Source organism: Cynara cardunculus, assembly GCF_001531365.2.
Source record: "Cynara cardunculus var. scolymus isolate 2C chromosome LG 2, CcrdV1, whole genome shotgun sequence".
Taxonomy (NCBI): Eukaryota; Viridiplantae; Streptophyta; class Magnoliopsida; order Asterales; family Asteraceae; genus Cynara; species Cynara cardunculus.
In genome coordinates this window covers 62,014,574-62,032,682 of record NC_037529.1, presented here as the reverse complement: position 1 = coordinate 62,032,682, position 18,109 = coordinate 62,014,574, and the positions used below count along the sequence as shown (strand labels likewise).

Genomic DNA, 18,109 nt, shown 5'->3' with positions numbered 1-18,109 from the left:
CCTGCGGGAATGATTTGGAAGAGCCAAAACCAAAAATAGTGGTATTTGCTAGCAACAACATAATGGAGGCAGTCAATCAATATAGATTGATCCGAAATCTGATTCAAACAACTTAAATGAGATATGATAGCTTCTTTATGTTCTAACATTCTTGCCAATACATTATCCTCATTATGTTCCGGATTGTAATCCCTAATAAAAAATAAAACAATCAACCAACGGTTACAAAAAAAACCACAATAACCCATGGGTTGGTCAAAATCCCAAAACCAACATTTGGCTCCAATCCAATTCATCAAACTTTTCAACTTAATTGACTAATTCAATAAAAAATATCATGAATCCCGAAAACACATTTTAAATAGTTTTAAGCAATCTGATGCAACAAATCTCACTAAAATGCACCCAACAAATCAATCATAAGCATTTCTCAAATATTTATAACATTAATATACCAAGGTACAATAATGTCAGATAATCACCATTATATGCAATATATCATCAAAATATCACACGTTATAATTTGTTTACAAAATGTCTAAAAAACCCAAATGTAAGTATTTTACAAACTTTTATGAAGTCAGATTGTACTAAAGATGAAATTTCATCACATTTGATATTAATAATATCAAGGAAAATGTTTCAAGACTCCAAAATGAATATTTTTGGTATGTACATATTTTTTACAAAACAACTTGAAACTCAACTTACTAGGTTAAGTTAAACCTAGTTTTCAAAAGATGACAACTTGAATCCCTGAGCAAGGATCTTAGAAATCTTCTCAAGGCAACAACCCAAGACTAGAAATGTCAAATCCAAAATGATCCCTCAAGTATATACTACAACAAAATAGGGTTTACAGGACACTCGCAAATTCTAAGTGTCATAATAGACCTCTTTATAAGATTTAGTTTATAAGACCAAAAAAATAAAATGTTCTAGCTAAAAACGTTGTAATAAGTTTATCTGACCTTTTTTTTAACGTCGTAATAAGTTTCAAGACACTTTTAATATGAAGCGTCCCATTAGCAACTTTATAGGACACTATTTGAAAATTTGTCTTATAAAAACAAATGTCATATAAAAAATTGAGTTTATAGCACATTTTCTCAAAAGTGTCATATAAAGTTGCTGATACGATATTTTGTATTAAAAATGTCCTCCAAAACTTGTTAAGACAATCAAAAGCATCATATAAACTTTTTACAACATCTTTAGATAAGACGCTTTATTTTTGGTCCTATAAAACGGTCTATTGGAACGCTTAGAGATTGGGAGCATCCTATAAACCCAATTTTGTTGTAGTGATAGAGCTAAAAATTACTCAAGAAACTTACCTCTTCAAGAACTTGAAACCTTCCACCCAAAACTCCACAATGAAGGTGTAATATCCCATAATTTACATAAAACTAATAACCAAATGTGTTGATTCAAGTTTGAAAACCTTATAAACTTAGAGGGACTAATTTTGTCAATAGTGAAAACTTTAGAGATTTGGATAATGCTTCATGGTTTTAGTCTCTTACCCCAATTAGGGCTTTGTTTCTTTTAACCTTAGCTATAAAACCAGTGAAGCGACTTAAACCTTAAAGTTTGTTTGATATGTCTAAAATATTAAATACATTAGATTATAATGTAATGAATCTATAGGCATAGAAGTCGGTTTTATTTGATATAAGTGGAATGACAGTTCCTAGTTCTAACTTGAAATAGGCGTTGGGTTTTTATAGGCAATAAGCTGTGGAAACTTGGAGTCGGGCATAGGCCATTGATCAATATAATGTAATTTCTAAATGAAGAAGCTTAACTAGGATTTCAAGGATCCTAAGGTATAGACCTAGTGTGGTTGAACTTGGTGACTCCACAAGAAAAATACTGGGAGTAATTGAGCTTGTTAATTCATTAAACTATAAACCTGGAGTGGTTGATCTTAGTGAATATTAAATGTGTAAATGATGCTTATATAACAATGGATACTTGGCTTACTTTTGTGTTCCCTCACTATCAATGGTAAATCGGGTCTCTCCTAGAGATGAAAATTTTACCCGTTGGTACCCGACCTGCCGACACTAACGGGATGGGATTCCTCGGTTTGACGGGTAACAGGGCGTGGGAAGGGGATTAGTTTTCATACCCAAAGCGGAGTCGGGGTGAGGTTGGAGATGGCATTACCTCCCCTAATCTAACCCCGATCAATATTTTTTTATTTTAATTAATATATGTATATAGTGTGTGTAGATATATATATATATATATATATATATGCATTTATTATTAAATGACAAATATATTTTGATCTTCAATATTAACAATTAATATAGTGGCGATTCATGATGATTTTAATTTTAAAATAGATTGTTTTTTACTAAACGAGTACCCAACAGGTCCCCGAACCAGCTGGGGATTCCTTCCCCCAAACCCCCATTGGGGATTAGTCGGAGCGGGGGATGAGGGTCTTAAACGAGGGTCGTGGATGGGGATGAGAACAGGGGATGCATTACCCTCCCGATACCTACCCCATTTCCATCCCTAGTCTCTCCCGTCATCATAAGATGTATTCTGCCCTTACAAGGGAGATGTTGGTTTAAAATGGATGGAGTGACTTGATTAAAGCTATGTTTTCGGTTTAATGTTTCATAGCAATATCCTTTAACTGTTTTAACTCACTTGGCGTAAGCCTAATATTTTTTTTCTTAAATGACATGTATATAATGATATCAAGGTAGCGGGGCCACTAATGCCGGAGTGGAGTGATAATTGCCGAGATAGGCATTTTGGGTCATCGTCTTTTGAAGGACAATTCGAGTTACTTATTATAGATTATTTTGATGATTGCAGTGACACCCCGATCGCAATCTAAATCTAGAATTGGTTTAGATTAGTAGGTTGTTAGCTACCGTTCAATATTTTGAATGTAAACTCTTATACAATTTCTATGTTGTTGGGTGATTTCATTTAATTAATTATTTCTTCTGTCTTATTATTTCGATTTAAATTAGCTCCTATTTTAGGGGTGTTACAAATAAGCCGCAACTGGACAACTTTTTATAGTTGAGCGAATAAGCTATAACCCTTATACAACCCATGAAACTCCTTCTGAACAACTCCTTAGGTTGCATGGCAAACCAACTTGACACTCTGCTTTGTGTTTTTAAGTTGTTTTGCGCCTTCTCGTGTGACCAAACTTGTATGGGAGGCCCCTTAATGCCCAAATGGCTTTTGACACAACTTTTCTTCATCCCCATTCAACCGCGACCCTCAATTTAAATGCCGCAAACATTCCATAACGGCTAGACACCAAATGACTTGCTAAAACAAATCTATACCCTTAAACAATTAACTGCAAAAATACGGGTGTTACATATTTGTCAAGGGGTCATCCTAGGTCCATATATTTTTCGTGAATGGTGTTACATGTCTATATGAATCACAGAACTTCTAATTTGAATCAAGAACCATGACAACTGATGACCAACAAGCTATATGAATCACAAAACTTCTAATTGGGATAATAAAAGAAAGATGTTGTTTAATTTAAGAAAATGCAACATTTCTATAAACTTTACTTACAAATAAATGAAAACAAATATTCTAGATATTCATAAAAGTAATTACAAGAATCAAATCAAGAGATGTGATATGGTGTATTACAATCTTCAATCTTTATCTTCATGAGACTATTTTTTACACTTGAAATTTTACAGTAAAATGCTGTAAAGGTAACCTTCACGATATTTTTGCTGTGAAAATTCGATTTTTTTTCTTTTACAATCTTTTGTTGTAAAATTTTATCTTCATATTTTACTTATTACATAGGTTATTTGTTAAATACGATACACTATTTCCTTGTCCCACAACAGATTACAAATTCGGCGTCATAAACCCCGTCTGATGATTCGCAACAAGAAACCCAAATTCAAGTTTCAATCTTTAACCACTCCACTCGACAAAGAAGCAATATTGAATCAAATCCCATCTCAACAATAGTCGATACCGCTCCCAAATCAAAACCCTAACATTGTTCTTGAGCTTAGAGATCAATGACTTTGTCAGAGATCGAAATTGTATCAGAGTCTTCAAAAGACAACAAGAACAACAAGAACGACACCGCAGCAGCAGGAGGAGGACAAGTTCCGCCAGAAGTGGTGCTGATCTTTGACGTGTTTGGGGCTTCTGCTTACGGTGATCTGCAGAAACTGCGGAAGTTCGTTGAAGAAGATGGCGTTTCTCTCTCTCAACCAGATGGTAATGGCTACTACCCCCTTCAATGGGCATCTCTCAATAACTTCGCTGATGTTGCCCAGTATATTATCGAGGTATGTTTTCAGTAACTTCTGCATTGAAATGCAAGTTTTCCTTTCTTTAATTTTTACCCCTTTAACGAGTTAGATCCATTTCTAAATTTGGATTATGATTTATGATAGAGTACTTGATTTGCTAGTGATTTAGTTATTTTGTGTTTGTTGTAATGTACAAAATTGAATGATATCTGAATGTTAATTCAAGGAAATTGTTGTAGTGCATCATCATACTCATTTGGTTTCATAGTTAAACTTCACTTTAATTAATTTGCCAATAACTTTTTGGAATCTTTTTGAAGTGTGTGATATGATTTTGAAGTGGAACTCTTAAACGTTATGGATTTAAAAGGAAATTGTTAAAAGGTCATGTAACCAAAGGACCCGATTGTTAAATTACTTTGGAGTTTGTTTTGTTGGTGATGTAGCATGGTGGGGATGTGCACACAGTTGATAATGTGAGGCAGACAGCATTGCATTGGGCTGCTGTTCGTGGTTCAGTAGCGGCAGCGGATGTATTGTTGCAGAATGGAGCTCGTGTTGAGGCGGTTGATGTAAATGGTTATCGGGTAAAAGTTTCACCCTTTTTTTTATTTTCAAAAGTGATTGTGTTATTGTGATTATGTATGATGCATGTTGGATTGACTTGTAATGTAGTTTCTTGGATTTGTAACCAGCCAAACATTCTTTAATTGCATACCAACAATCAGTAGTTTAGGTTTTGAGGAGTGTATAACAAATGGGTGTTCATATATTGGTTATCAACTGTTAAAGAAAGGCGTAAATCAATATTTGGTTTTGGGATTCTCTTTTGAGAGGAGGAACCATTTTGGCCTAAAATGACGAGAAGGGTTTTTCTCCAAGGCCTAAGTTTCCCATGAAATATTTGCCCCTTTGGGTATATCTTAGGTTGCTTTGTTGTGCATTTCAATAAGGCATAGCATTATAACCATGTTTACACAAGTTAAAAATGCTAACTCCTAAAGTTAACAAATTGGAACAAGTGTCATCAACTTAGGTTTTTTACTTGGCAATACATCTTTATTTTGATCATCTTTACATGCATCCATCTCTCTGTTTCCCAATGTTCTCAATTATGAACTTCACTGCAGGCAGTTCATGTTGCAGCTCAATATGGGCAAACATCATTCTTGAATTTCATAGTGGCCAAGTATCATGCCGATTTTGATGTACCAGATAATGACGGAAGGACCCCTCTTCATTGGTATGCTAAAAATATCTCCTTTTTTCGTTTGTGGATGAACACTTGGATTTTAAACTATATATGGAAATTGATCAACTTCTATGCAGCTCTTGGATTTTTAAAGTTTCTTTTTTTTCTCTTTCCATTCTATCTCTCTCCTTGGCACCCTTAATAAGGACGGTATTAAGGATTTGCAGGACCAAAGGTTCCATTTTTTTTATGGTTTTACGGCTGGTTATATGTATTGATATGAGTATGGAAGTACTTAGATTTAATTGAATATTTGCGACGTATGAATATGATAAAACTTTAATCGAAATATCTGAATCAGAGAATTTGCTTCTATTGTTCTCAATCAGGGCTGCTTATAAAGGGTTTGCAGATACAATTAGATTACTTCTTTTTTGGGATGCCTTCCAAGGAAAACAAGATAAAGAAGGTATTTGTCTGTTGCTCATAATTTATTATTAGCATAATATGCTTCTAGGTTCTAGCTACAAGAAGATATATAGAAGTCAAGATACGATTTTGCATCTTCTAGCAATGGCACACCAAACGTTATCGATCAATTAGACATTTATCTTGCTTGCAATATCCTTGTTTATTTATTGAGCTCCTATCCTATGTTTTAGTTGTATTAATTTGTGATATGGTTGACACTCTCTTTGAATCTACATGTACATTTTGACTTTTGCAGCCAAATAGATCATTTTTGTGAATTAGGACTCTTTGTTCTTCATATGGAAAAAATTGCTATGCTTGATCCTATGCTCATATTAGTACATGTTATTTACCAACAGGAAAGTTCCCATAACACCCTTAAATATTCAAAAGTAAGCGAATTTTATGGACAAAACTATATCAAAGCACTTGAGTAACGAACAACACACGGAATAGATAAGTACAACTTAATTATTTCCAAACAATGGAAATGTTGCAACTCTTGCCAGACCCCACACTGTGACGCCTGTAGTAGTTTGTTTGTAGAAGTTAGAAGCTCCAAGCTCGTGTTCTCTCATAGAATCTGGACTCTCAGGTCACAAAGTACTTAAAACAAACCAAGCAAGATCAGTATATCCCACCTGGAGGTGGGGTGTGGGGACGGTGAGATGTCCAGGCCTCTACTTCCAAGGGTAGAGGCGTAGAGCAGCTGTTTCCGTCAAAAAGACGAACTTAAGAATATGCAGAACTCCTATATGGCGGGAACTCAATCAATCAACAAGTCCACGTGAGAGATGACCCAAAGTGAAAAAAAGTTTCATGACTGTATATACTTCACTATGTACATGAACACCTGTCCGCTGATGCTAAAGAAGTTAATGACTTTTTGTTTGATGGGTTATATTTCTATGTTAATATGGAATATATTTTTGGTTAGGTTGCACCGCTTTGCATTGGGCAGCGTTGAGAGGAAATGTGGAGGCTTGTGTTGTACTTCTACATGCGGGGACAAAACAGGAATTAACGGTAAAAGATAGTGCTGGATTTACTCCTTCACAGATTGCAGCAGATAGAGGCCATCATCATGTTGCCTCAATCCTTGTACGTATCTTTTTTATGATAATATCTTTGACAATATAAGTTTTCTACTATTTATGAAATATTTATAGTACCATATGCTTTTAAATATGAGTGACTGCCTTTTGAACCATCATATTTGCCTTTTCATTGCAAACTAAAAATCGTTCTTGCGAAAATTAGAGTACACACAATAGTTTGCAAGAACGAGCATTTGGGCAAATTGTGCAAAGTAAATGTAACAGAAACGTAGTACTTGATGTTTTTTTTTGTCCAAAATCACTCATTCTTGCAAATGGTAGTTCTCTTTTCTCTTTTTGTTCTTTTATGCATTTTCATAAGAATCATTGTTTGCTTGCAATGAAAAAGCCAAGTATGATGGTTCAAAAAATTAGTAACTTCTAATATTAGGTGTTAAGATGGCGTTTTTACCACAAGATATTCAGCTTTTAATATACTCCCTCCGTCCCAAAATAAGTGTCCACAATTTCTATCTTAGTTTGTCCCAAAATAAGTGTCCACTTTCAAAAGTAAGTGCCTACTTTCCAATTCTACCCTTGCTTATGAGATGGAGAAATCAATTACTCCCTCTATTATTAAGGGTAAACTTGTCATTAAGTTAATTATAAAGTGCAATAATGATGTAAATTGGTAACAATTGACAAATTGAATATTGAAATTGAAACAGAAAATGGTAGGTTCCAGACTTTTGAGAGGTCTGGTGCTCTCCCTAAGAGCTTTCATTCAGTTTGAATGTACAAAACAGAATGCCTACCACTAACAACTTTTCCCCACTTAAAGGAAACTTTCTCATGCGCCTTATTCCACCGAAGAGTACCAAAAATACCCTTCTCTTATTTACATTAACAACTAAGACCCTTTAACCATTTAGACTCTCTTCTTGTAAGTAAAACGAATAGGAGGCTTATCAATACCTCCCTCTAAAACTTTCACCTTGTCCTCAAGGTGACTGTTGGGAAACTGTTGAATCAAAGCTTCTAAATTCTCCCAAGTAGCTTCAAAATCTGATAACCCCTTCCATTTAACCAAAACTTCTAAGCTTCCTGGGTAACCTTGCACCATTGCTCTTGCATCTAACTGAGATTCAAGTACCATCTCTTCAGTCAATTGAGTTGGAATGCCTTTCGAAGATGCACAATTTCCCACAACTTTTCGAAGTTGAGACACATGGAAAACAGGATCACCCCTTCGGTAAATCCAAACGATAAGCGACTTTACCAATCTTCTCCAACACTTTATAAGGACCATAGAATCTTGCCAACAATGTTGGGCTATTCCCTTTAACCAAAGATTTATGTCGGTACGGTTTCAATTTCAAGAACACCCACTCACCCGAAACCAAGTCCAGTTCTGTCCTTTTGAAATCAACATGTTTCATTCTGCATTGAGCTTTCAAGAGATGCATTCTCACTTCATCCCAAATCTCATCCTGATTCATCAATTCGACATCAACCGATTGGACTATAGAAGAGAAACTCTTATATCTCAATAGCGGGGGTGGATCTCGGCCATATAACACTTTGAAAGGAGAACATTTAAGGGCTGTATGGAAAGCTGTATTGTATGACAATTCAACCCATGGTAACCATCTACTCCACTGACGAGGTCGATCTGAAATCCAACATCTTAAGTATTGTTCCAGCCCCTTATTGACAACTTCTGTTTGCCCATCCGTCTGCGGATGATAGGCTGTGCTGAACTTCAAAGTTGTCCCTTGCAACTTGAATAACTCTTTCCAAAATATACTTTGGAACGCTTTATCACGATCAGAGATTATAGAACTTGGTATGCCATGCAAGCGTACAATTTCTTTGACAAAAATCTCTGCTACGGAATGAGCTGTAAATGGATGCTTCAGTCCCACAAAGTGAGCGTACTTGCTGAACCTATCGACCACCACCAGAATAGAGTTCATTCCTCCCGAAGTAGGCAATCCCTCAATGAAATTCATCGAGATATCGTTCCATACATTACGCAGAAGTGATAACGGTTGTAGCAGACCTGAAGGAGACCCACTTAACACTTTGTTTCTTTGGCACGTTTCACTTTCTTTCACCATATTTGACACATCCTTTCTCATGCCTACCCAGAATAATTCCACTGCCATTCTTTGATATGTTCTTCCTCCCTATTATGACCACCAATGGGTGTCGCATGAAATTCTTCGAATAATAAGGGAATAATCTCCGATTTCCTAGGCACCACCAATCTGCCTTTAAAGAATAACAGATCTTGCTGCAACTCAAACCCTTTATGCGCACTTGCATCTTCCAATAAGTCTGCTTTTATTTTCATCAAGAACTCATCTTTTTCCAGCTCTTTTTTAATATTTTCCCACTGCCTCCATGATGGTATACTCAAATTCGAACATTCCAAGCTTTTTTCCTTATGGGAGAGTGCATCAGCAGCCTTATTTGCACTCCCCTGTTTATACACAATCGAGAGATTGTATCCCATCAGCTTACTCATCCATTTCTGATATTTCGGTTCCACCACACGCTGTTCCAACAGGTATTTCAGACTCTGTTGGTCGCTGCGAACTGTAAAGTGTCGGCCCAACAAATAAGGTCTCCATTTTTTAACTGCTAGAACAATAGCCATAAGTTCCTTCTCATATGTCGACTTCTGCTGAGCTCTCGTCCCCAGCACCTGACTAAAGTAAGCCACAGGTTGTTCGTTCTGCATCAGAACAGCCCCCAAACCAAATCCCGAAGTGTCTGTCTCCACCACAAAATCTAACGAAAAATCAGGAAGTTTAAGCACCGGAGGTGAGGACAAACTCTTCTTTAACTTTTCAAAAGCCATTTGTGCCTCCTCGGTCTAATCAAATTGATTTTTCTTTAACAAATCCGTGAGAGGACTAGCTATAACTCCATATCCTTTAACGAACTTTCTATAATATCCCGACAATCCCAGAAAACCTCTTAATTCCGACACTATATGAGGCACTTTCCAATCTAGTATTGCCTTAATTTTAGAATCATCAACCTCTACTCCTTTACTAGAAATGATGTGGAAACACTACCGACCGAATTCGCATTTCTTCTTATTGGCATACAATTTATAATGAGACAACAAATCAAACACTTGTCTCAAATGACCAAGATGCTCCTCCATTGATCGGCTGTAAACCAATGTATCATAAAAAAAAAAGCTAGCACAATTTTCTCAAACAATTCTTGAAAACTTCATTCATCAGCCCTTGAAATGTAGAGGGTGCATTTACTAAACCAAAGGGCATTACCTTGAATTCATAGTGACTTTGGTGCGTCCGAAACGCCGTTTTTTGAATGTCTTCATCCTTCATACGAATACATCTATAACCGGTATAGGAAATTTATCTACAACGGTTGCCTTTTGATAATGAGGATAGCGATAGGGCCTTACATTAACTGCATCTGTACCCTCTTTCAAAATAATCCCATGCTCCTTGCCTCTCATCGGTGGTAACCCCTTTGGCATATTAAACACATGATCAAATTCTTTCAAAGCAGTTTGTACCGTTGGTAAAACTTCTTGGGACACTTCACTAATCAAYATACAAGCCCCAAACTCCACTAACACGGCTTGACCTTCCTGTTGGATTAGTTTTCCCATAGCCTTCAATGAAACTAAAGATTTACCCAAAGCTGGATCACCTTTCAATGCCACCGACTTTCCTCCGACCGTGAACTTCATAACCTGCTGCTTCCAATTGGTATAGGTTGCTCCCCAAAATCACATCACTATTACCCAATTGAATGGGCAAAACATCCTCGACAATGTCCAGACTTTGCATCGTCAAAATAACATATCTACAAATTCCATCTCCCATCACCTTATTCCCCGTCCCCATCGTTATCGTATATTCCTTCTTTTTATCGACCTTGAGATTCAATTTTTCAACAATCTCTTTCGAAATGAAATTGTGCGTCGCACCGCTATCGATGAGGATTACAACCTTTTGGTCTTCAATGAATCCTTCCATTTTCATGGTTTTAGGATTCGTTAATCCCACCACCGAGTTAAGATGAACCTCYACTTCCTGACCCACCTCGACCACATCAGCTGCGTTTAGCGCTGTATATTCGTCATTATTGTCACCCAATTCAATTACTTCCTCTCGAATCAACAGAACATTCAATTCCTTCTTCTTACACTTATTGCCCGGTGAATATTTCTCGTTGCAGCGATAACAGAGGCTCGCCTCTGTTGTACCTCCTGATCGGACAATCTTCTGTACTCAGATCCTGCTCTGTTTGTCGAATTAGCCATCGTATTTGAATTATTCCGTGAATTAGTACTTCCAGAGATACTCCTATTACCAGCAAACGTTGACAACGATTTCTTCGATCCTGAGATCGACCTCTCCTTTGCAATCACAACATTCTTCACTTCATTTTTCATTGCTATTTCCATCGCTTCCTCTAACGTTACTGGATTTAGGAGACGCATCTCTACCTTGATTGAATTCTCCAAACCGTTTATTAATTGACTCATAAACACTTCCTCTAGAATTCCTTCTAACGGTGCAACTCACTCTACGAATTTCATCTTAAATTCTTCCACCGTGCCTTCTTGTTTAACGGCCAGAAATTGTTCGCACAGAGTTCCTGTCGCTGTCGATCGAAATTGACGCAAAACCAGTCTACGAAGATCCTCCCATCGCAAAATTGGATGACGTCTATTCTCCCGTTGAAACCATTTCAGAGCTGCTCCTTCAAACGCTATGAAAGAAACATCAATTTTCTCTTCCTGTGATAATCGGTTCAGAGAGAAATAATGTTATGCTTTGAGAACCCAACCATCGGGATCGCTTCCGTCAAACGCTGGAATTTCAAGTTTTCGGTCTTTCACAGCTAGGAATCGACTCGATTCCTATTTGTCGTCGTTCCTCCTCTCCAAACTTTTCTGGATTGAACCGACGCTGCTTTCTAAATCTTCAATTCTTGTTGCCGCACTCCTTGTCGCCATGGCTGGATCTCACTGCTCTGATACCAATTTGATGTAAATTGTTAACAATTGACAGATTGAATATTGAAATTGAAACATAAAATGGTAGGTTCCAGACTTTCGAGAGGTCTGGTTCTCTCCCTAAGAGCTTTCACTCAGTTTGAATGTACAAAACATAATGCCTATCACTAACAACTTTTCCCCACGAAACTTTCTCACGCCCCTTATTCCACCAAAGAGTACCAAAAATACCCTTCTCTTATTTACTTTTCCCCACTAAGACCCTTTAACTATTTAGACCCTCCTCTTGTAAGTAAAACGAATAGGAGGCTTATCAAATAATTACATATTTAAAGAACTGTGTGCCTTTTTTCATTGTGGCCTTCTATTTTGGGACGGGGGAGTACCAAGCGTCCATCATCATGTGCATTTGTTCATATACATGCATCTATACCCGAAAGAGATGTGTTAATCAAACGCTTGTGCTTCAAAAACTTTCTTGATGGCATATCATTTTACTATATTCTGAACGGAGTGCAAAGAATTAGTTTTGTTTTATGACATTATATATTTATCGTGTGCAGTCTAATGCAAATCGTGCACGCAACAACTGTTGGAAAGACAAAGCTTGCATCAACAGAGTTGGGAATATAGGTTACGCTCCTATTCTATTCTGCATAGTATTTATCAGCATGATAGTCTTCATCAATTCTGTTCTTTTTGGTGGGTAAAACGACAATTAATAATTTGTTCTTTATTTTATTATTATTACTGTTATTTAATCATTGTAGAGAAGGATGCCATTTACTGTGCTAATCTGGATCTTGGCGTTTTCATCCATGCTAGCTTCTAATCTTCTAAAGGTCACTGCTGTTGTTGGGCTCTGGGGATGGACTGCTGTTTCTCTTTCGGTTGCTTCACTATTGATGTTTGTCCGCTGTAGCAGGTACCCTTTAATCGAACGACCATAAAATAGTGCTTTTGGCATTTATATGATAAAATTTGAAGAAAAAGTTGATTTTTTTAAAGTATATAACCAATTTTAAACGTGTTAGGTCGAGTAGCTGTCTTGCTTTTCTCTTATGCTTTGAATGTCCTTACTGTTTAATCTTTATTTCTTGTTGTTTACTGTGATTACTTGCTCTAATTGCTCTTCAATAACTCTTTTTAAACTTCATTTCTTGTTTTTTTGACATACAAAAAGTTTTTTTTCGCAAGCCGGGTTTTCGCATAAACGACCTCTCTACCCCTTGGGATTGCGGAACCGTGTGCGAACATTTTACCTTACCCTGACCCTACTTCAATGTGGGATCATACGGGGTTCGTTTAGTTGGTGTTTTTTCAACAAATTTTAAAAATGTAGTTACTGTTGATTGTTTGAATTCTGCTAGAAGGGTACTCGCGCAATACAGCGAGATACATCTCGATTTTAATGTTCTATTTTATTTTTTGTCTCTGTCGATGTTATAATACGATTTTATTTATTTTTAAGAAAGCAATAATATTTTAATGTTCTATTTTATTTTGTCTCTGTCGATGTTATAATACGATTTTATGTGTTTTTAAGAAAGCAATAATGATTTTATTTTTGAATAAAATATAAATTTGAAGATATCATAAAAATTTGAAAAAAATATATCAATATTAATATCAAATCAATTATTTAAAAGTTCTCATTTTTTATGTAATTTCTTTAATTTTTTTTTATTATAATTTAATTTAAGTTTAATGATGAAATAATTTATTTTTGGTTTAATAATATAACATTTTATAAAGATAATAATTAAGTATTATGTTAGAACTCAATGATTATCCTAATTATATTTTAGATTTTTTATATTTAAAATRAGATGTTTATCMTGTATTTGATTATGTTTATCTGCAGTTAGTTACACGAATTCAGATATGGAGCTTTAATAAGTTGTACTTACGCACGATGTACTTGTAATCTTGAGTTTTAAGTAATATGCATTATTAAACAGTACTTTACGCATAAAAAGTGGTTTTTAAGAGTTTTTGTCAAATGTTTTATAATATAGTATAGATTCGTCGTTTTTAGAAGTTTTCATGTTTGTCTTTTATGCATATAACTTCTTTCATAATTGCCTATGATCATTTATCTGGTTGCAGTAAAGACCCTGGTTATGTGAAAACATCGGGAGGTATAAGAAATGGTGCCGATGCCGAGGTATGCCCACAAAATCATTACAAAATACACCCTTGATGGGAGACCACAAGTACTAAGTGGACTTGGAGGGTGTTTGGATGTGCGTTTTCAAAGTGATTATTGTGACGTTAAAGAATCAGAACCAGATAATGAGCTGCAACAAAGTGATTAGAATTGGGGATAGTCAAGTAATTTTACATTTAAACCTCAAAAGCCAGTTTTGTTGCACCAACTTTTTGCTACCCACTAAAAATCCAACTATTTTGGCCGTAAAAAATCAGAAATCAGAACCAAGATCGAACTTTTGGCCCTAAAAAATTGCAATAATCCGGTGTCCAGCACATCTAATCACCTCGTTAATCACACCAATCACAACGAATATCAAAATTTATGACTGCTGTTATTCATATCAAGACCCTATATTTTCTTTCCTTTGATTCTCATTTAAATAATGCCTCAAATTGGTCTTAAAACTGACAACTATAGATCTGAATCGTGTTGATATTATACAGGGTCCTTTGTTGACTATTGATCTGACCAACACCTCTCATTGGACCGGAAATTGGTCTCAACTCTGTCCTACTTGCAAGGTTCATAAAATACATTCTTTATTCTAATTCTTTATTATCAGAAACAGCCTCTTTGTCGGTATATCTTATCTCCATACCCTACGTCTGGGTGGGATATACCGGGTTTGTTTGGTTTGATTTACCTGCTTTCTTGATCAGCAATGCTATACTTACTGGTGCTAAATCGCGAACTGTAAACTTGCATACTCTCTTTTCCACAGATAATAAGACCGGTTCGCTCCAAGCATTGTCCTACATGCAAACGCTGCGTGGAACAGTTTGACCATCATTGCCCATGGATCTCCAATTGTGTGGGAAAGGTACTACTTGCTACCACCCAACAGGATATTCTTTCCATTTCTGTTGCTACAATTTTGAAGATCAGCTCAGTTATTAATTACATATAGTCGTTATATGATCAACCAATTTCACAAAAAAAGTGAATATTAGTGTGTTGGTTAATCTTTTATCGTAGATATTTGCATATGCGTGTACCATTAGAGTAAAACTTTAATGTAAAACACCATGCAAATAGAGGCAAAAAAACCTTGTTCACAAACTTTAGTGGGTGTGTTTGGTATGTGGAATAGGACTAGACAGAACAGAACAAATTATTTTTCTCCCATGTTTAGCGCGACGTTTACCTCACTCTCGTCCGTCCGGTCCAGTCATGTCCTGTTCTGTCCCCGTAACTAAGGGGCCGTTTACCCAAGAGCACCACCCTCATTTACCTTATTGGGTAACATTCTTGGCCATCAAAATGGATTGTCGGTAAGCGCTTATCGGGTAAGACTCTTCTCCCTCACTTGTCGGCTAAGGTTTTATGTAATTATCATGCTCACCCGAGAGGTAAGCGACACCTAGAAGCGCTTGCTCAGTAAGCATTTGGTGAATGGCCCCTAACACTCCCAAATAGAACTGGGACCTACCGAAGGTTTGGAGGTTGTTTTCTTATCCTTTTCTCACACATACGTATATGAATGTGTATGTATTTGATCTTTTTTAAGAAACTGGTTGGCGTATTATTACAATTGCTTTTCTTTATCCTTCTTTTTGCAGAAGAATAAATGGGATTTTTTTGTATTCCTATTATTGGGAACTTTGACATCGTTGATAAGCTCCGTGGTCGCTGTTCACAGTACGTAAAACAATAATTCACCGTCACCTGTATTATCCTTATGCTCTTAGGATATCATTCTATTCAAAATTACATCTTTATCGCATAAAATGACAGGAATGTGGACATCTATACCAGCATTGCAAAGCGAAGAATCTTGGATTCATCATGTCGTTTTTCAACATCCGGGTGCTGCTGTCTTTCTTTTTATCGATTTCCTGATCTTGATTGTTGCTGGAACTTTGATCTTGATACAAGGATACCAGGTGAACTGATCATTCTTTTATCTATCGAAGTTTATAAAAATAACCATCTTTGAATATTTTGATGGTTGTTCTGAAACCTCATACAACCGCCATTTCTTTCCTAATTCCCGTAATTTCCGTAATTCCCTTGAGTTAAAGCAACCACGAAAGGGTAAGTTTTGCAGTTCTGATGAAGGGTATTTTAGTCAATACAGTTTGTAAGATTGGATGGCTATTAAAACAGGGTTTAGGCTACATTTGTCAAACTAGTTGATAAGCTAGTTATCGGCTCAGAAACTAGCTATTGGCTAATACACTGTTGATGAACCAACCATGTGTAGTAAAATGACCGAAAAGGAAATACGTTGAAACGTTTTTTTGAAAAATGTAAAGGGCATGTTTGGAAAAACCCTGAAACTTATTGAAAAGCTACTTGAAGTAGCTTTTCAAGAAACTAGTTTATAACCAATCAAATGGGGCTTTGTCAGTAAGCTAGCCTATGGTTGTCTTGAAAGATAAAACATGAGCATATCTCTTTTGCTGATCTTGAATAACGAGGGTCGATTTTCTGAATGCAGATTAGTCGAAACATAACAACAAACGAATCAGTAAATGCTACACGATACGGGTATCTTCAAGGAGCAGATGGTAGGTTTCGTAACCCATATAACCACGGGTGGGTCAAGAATTGTTCGGACTTTCTAATTCGAGGCTATACAGATGATGATGACATTGCTTGGCCTCCATTGCAACAAGTTGCCAGATAGTAGTAGTTATCATGTATACCCTTTCAATAATACCATACTTCAAATTTTTTCACAGAAGTTTATTAGGAGAACATTAGCTCTTGGATTTTGTAGAGAATAGAATTGTAAAAAAAGAAAGGTTTAATAGACTTTTGCTCTTGTTGTTTCATGTGAATTATTGCTATTGGTGCTTATTAATGAAAATATTATTATATTATTCATTGAATATTTACATGACACGTCATGTTTTGCATTGTGTTCTCTGATTTCGGAAGAAAAGAAAAAAAATTTCATTTGCCCTTGTGGCCACAAAGGTTCAAATGCTGTGACTCCAGACTATTTGCAAAGTAGGTGGTCGTTCTGAGAATAGTCGGCTTGCATAGCTGGTTGGATATCTGAGTTAATAAAAAAAAATTGGGCATTTATTAAGTCCCAGTTTCTAGAACAATTTTAATCCTAGGTCCGGTTTTTTGTTGATGCTTTAGGTGTACTGTTTCCTCTTCTCATCTCCAAAGCTCCAACCCTTATTTTTTTTTCTGTTTTGTTCAAATCTTGGTCTTTTACCCAATATGTCTTTGCTCCTTTTCAGGATGATGCTTTAGGTTTTGATGGATGTGAGTCTTGCCAATTCACTTCTATAATGACTTTTTTGGTAAGTTTTTGTATTATGTTCATGTCGATGGCCTAAATTTTCTGACGGATTAAAAGTTTAAAACCTTAAGGGGCGGTTTGGTTTGTGGAATTCGAATGACAAATTCTTTTGACCAAATTCTAATTCCTTTGTTTGGTTCATTTCTTGAGATAGACGGAATCCTTCAAATTCCATTGAATTCCACAAATTAATGAATTTATCATTCCTTGGCATAATGGAAGGAATTGAATTCCTTCACCATCCACCACAACCATGCTACTATTGTTGGTCATGCCCCATCCCTAACCCCTCACAACACCACGGCACTACTACTGTCGCTGCCACCCATCCACCCTACCCCACCACTAACCACTATGCCACTACTGTTGTCGTCACACCTACCCACCCCCGGTCACTCACTGCATATCCCTACATCGACCATGCTACTACCGTTATTGTCACACCCCTAACCTAACCCCCACCACCACACCATTATTATTACTGTCACAATTGCCACTCACTCCCACCCCAACCCTCCACTAACCACCATGCCACTACTGTCGCCGTCATACCCACCCACTCCCAGCCACCACCGACCACCATCCCAACATAGTCGTCGTCACAGCTACCACCCCGCCACCATCCCCACCGCCCTGCCCTG

General features: G+C 36.5%; 1 protein-coding gene across 2 annotated transcripts; it reads left to right on the top strand.

Moving 5' to 3' along the window:
* The first annotated feature begins 3,903 nt into the window (after window positions 1-3,903).
* LOC112506885 (probable protein S-acyltransferase 23) lies at window positions 3,904-17,033 on the top strand. Of its 2 annotated transcripts, none has more exons than XM_025111200.1 (13): window positions 3,904-4,316; window positions 4,727-4,867; window positions 5,411-5,523; window positions 5,862-5,941; window positions 6,881-7,044; window positions 12,558-12,627; window positions 12,820-12,919; window positions 14,104-14,161; window positions 14,653-14,730; window positions 14,931-15,029; window positions 15,769-15,847; window positions 15,944-16,092; window positions 16,650-17,033. In XM_025111200.1, exons 1-13 carry the CDS (start codon window positions 4,041-4,043, stop codon window positions 16,836-16,838), a joined length of 1,596 nt encoding a protein of 531 aa, XP_024966968.1. In that variant the 5' UTR covers window positions 3,904-4,040; the 3' UTR covers window positions 16,839-17,033. The 2 variants fall into 2 exon arrangements, with proteins under 2 accessions (XP_024966968.1, XP_024966967.1); XM_025111199.1 differs by having other exon boundaries at window positions 12,558-12,696.
* Window positions 17,034-18,109: the final 1,076 nt, after the last annotated feature.

Coding starts and splice junctions, on each gene's coding strand:
- LOC112506885 (XM_025111199.1), top strand. CDS start 4,041: ATGACTTTGTCAGAGATCGAAATTGTATCAGAGTCTTCAAAAGACAAC. Junction 5,942..6,880: donor AGGAAAACAAGATAAAGAAG/GTATTTGTCTGT, acceptor ATTTTTGGTTAG/GTTGCACCGCTTTGCATTGG. Junction 14,162..14,652: donor GAAATGGTGCCGATGCCGAG/GTATGCCCACAA, acceptor GATATTATACAG/GGTCCTTTGTTGACTATTGA.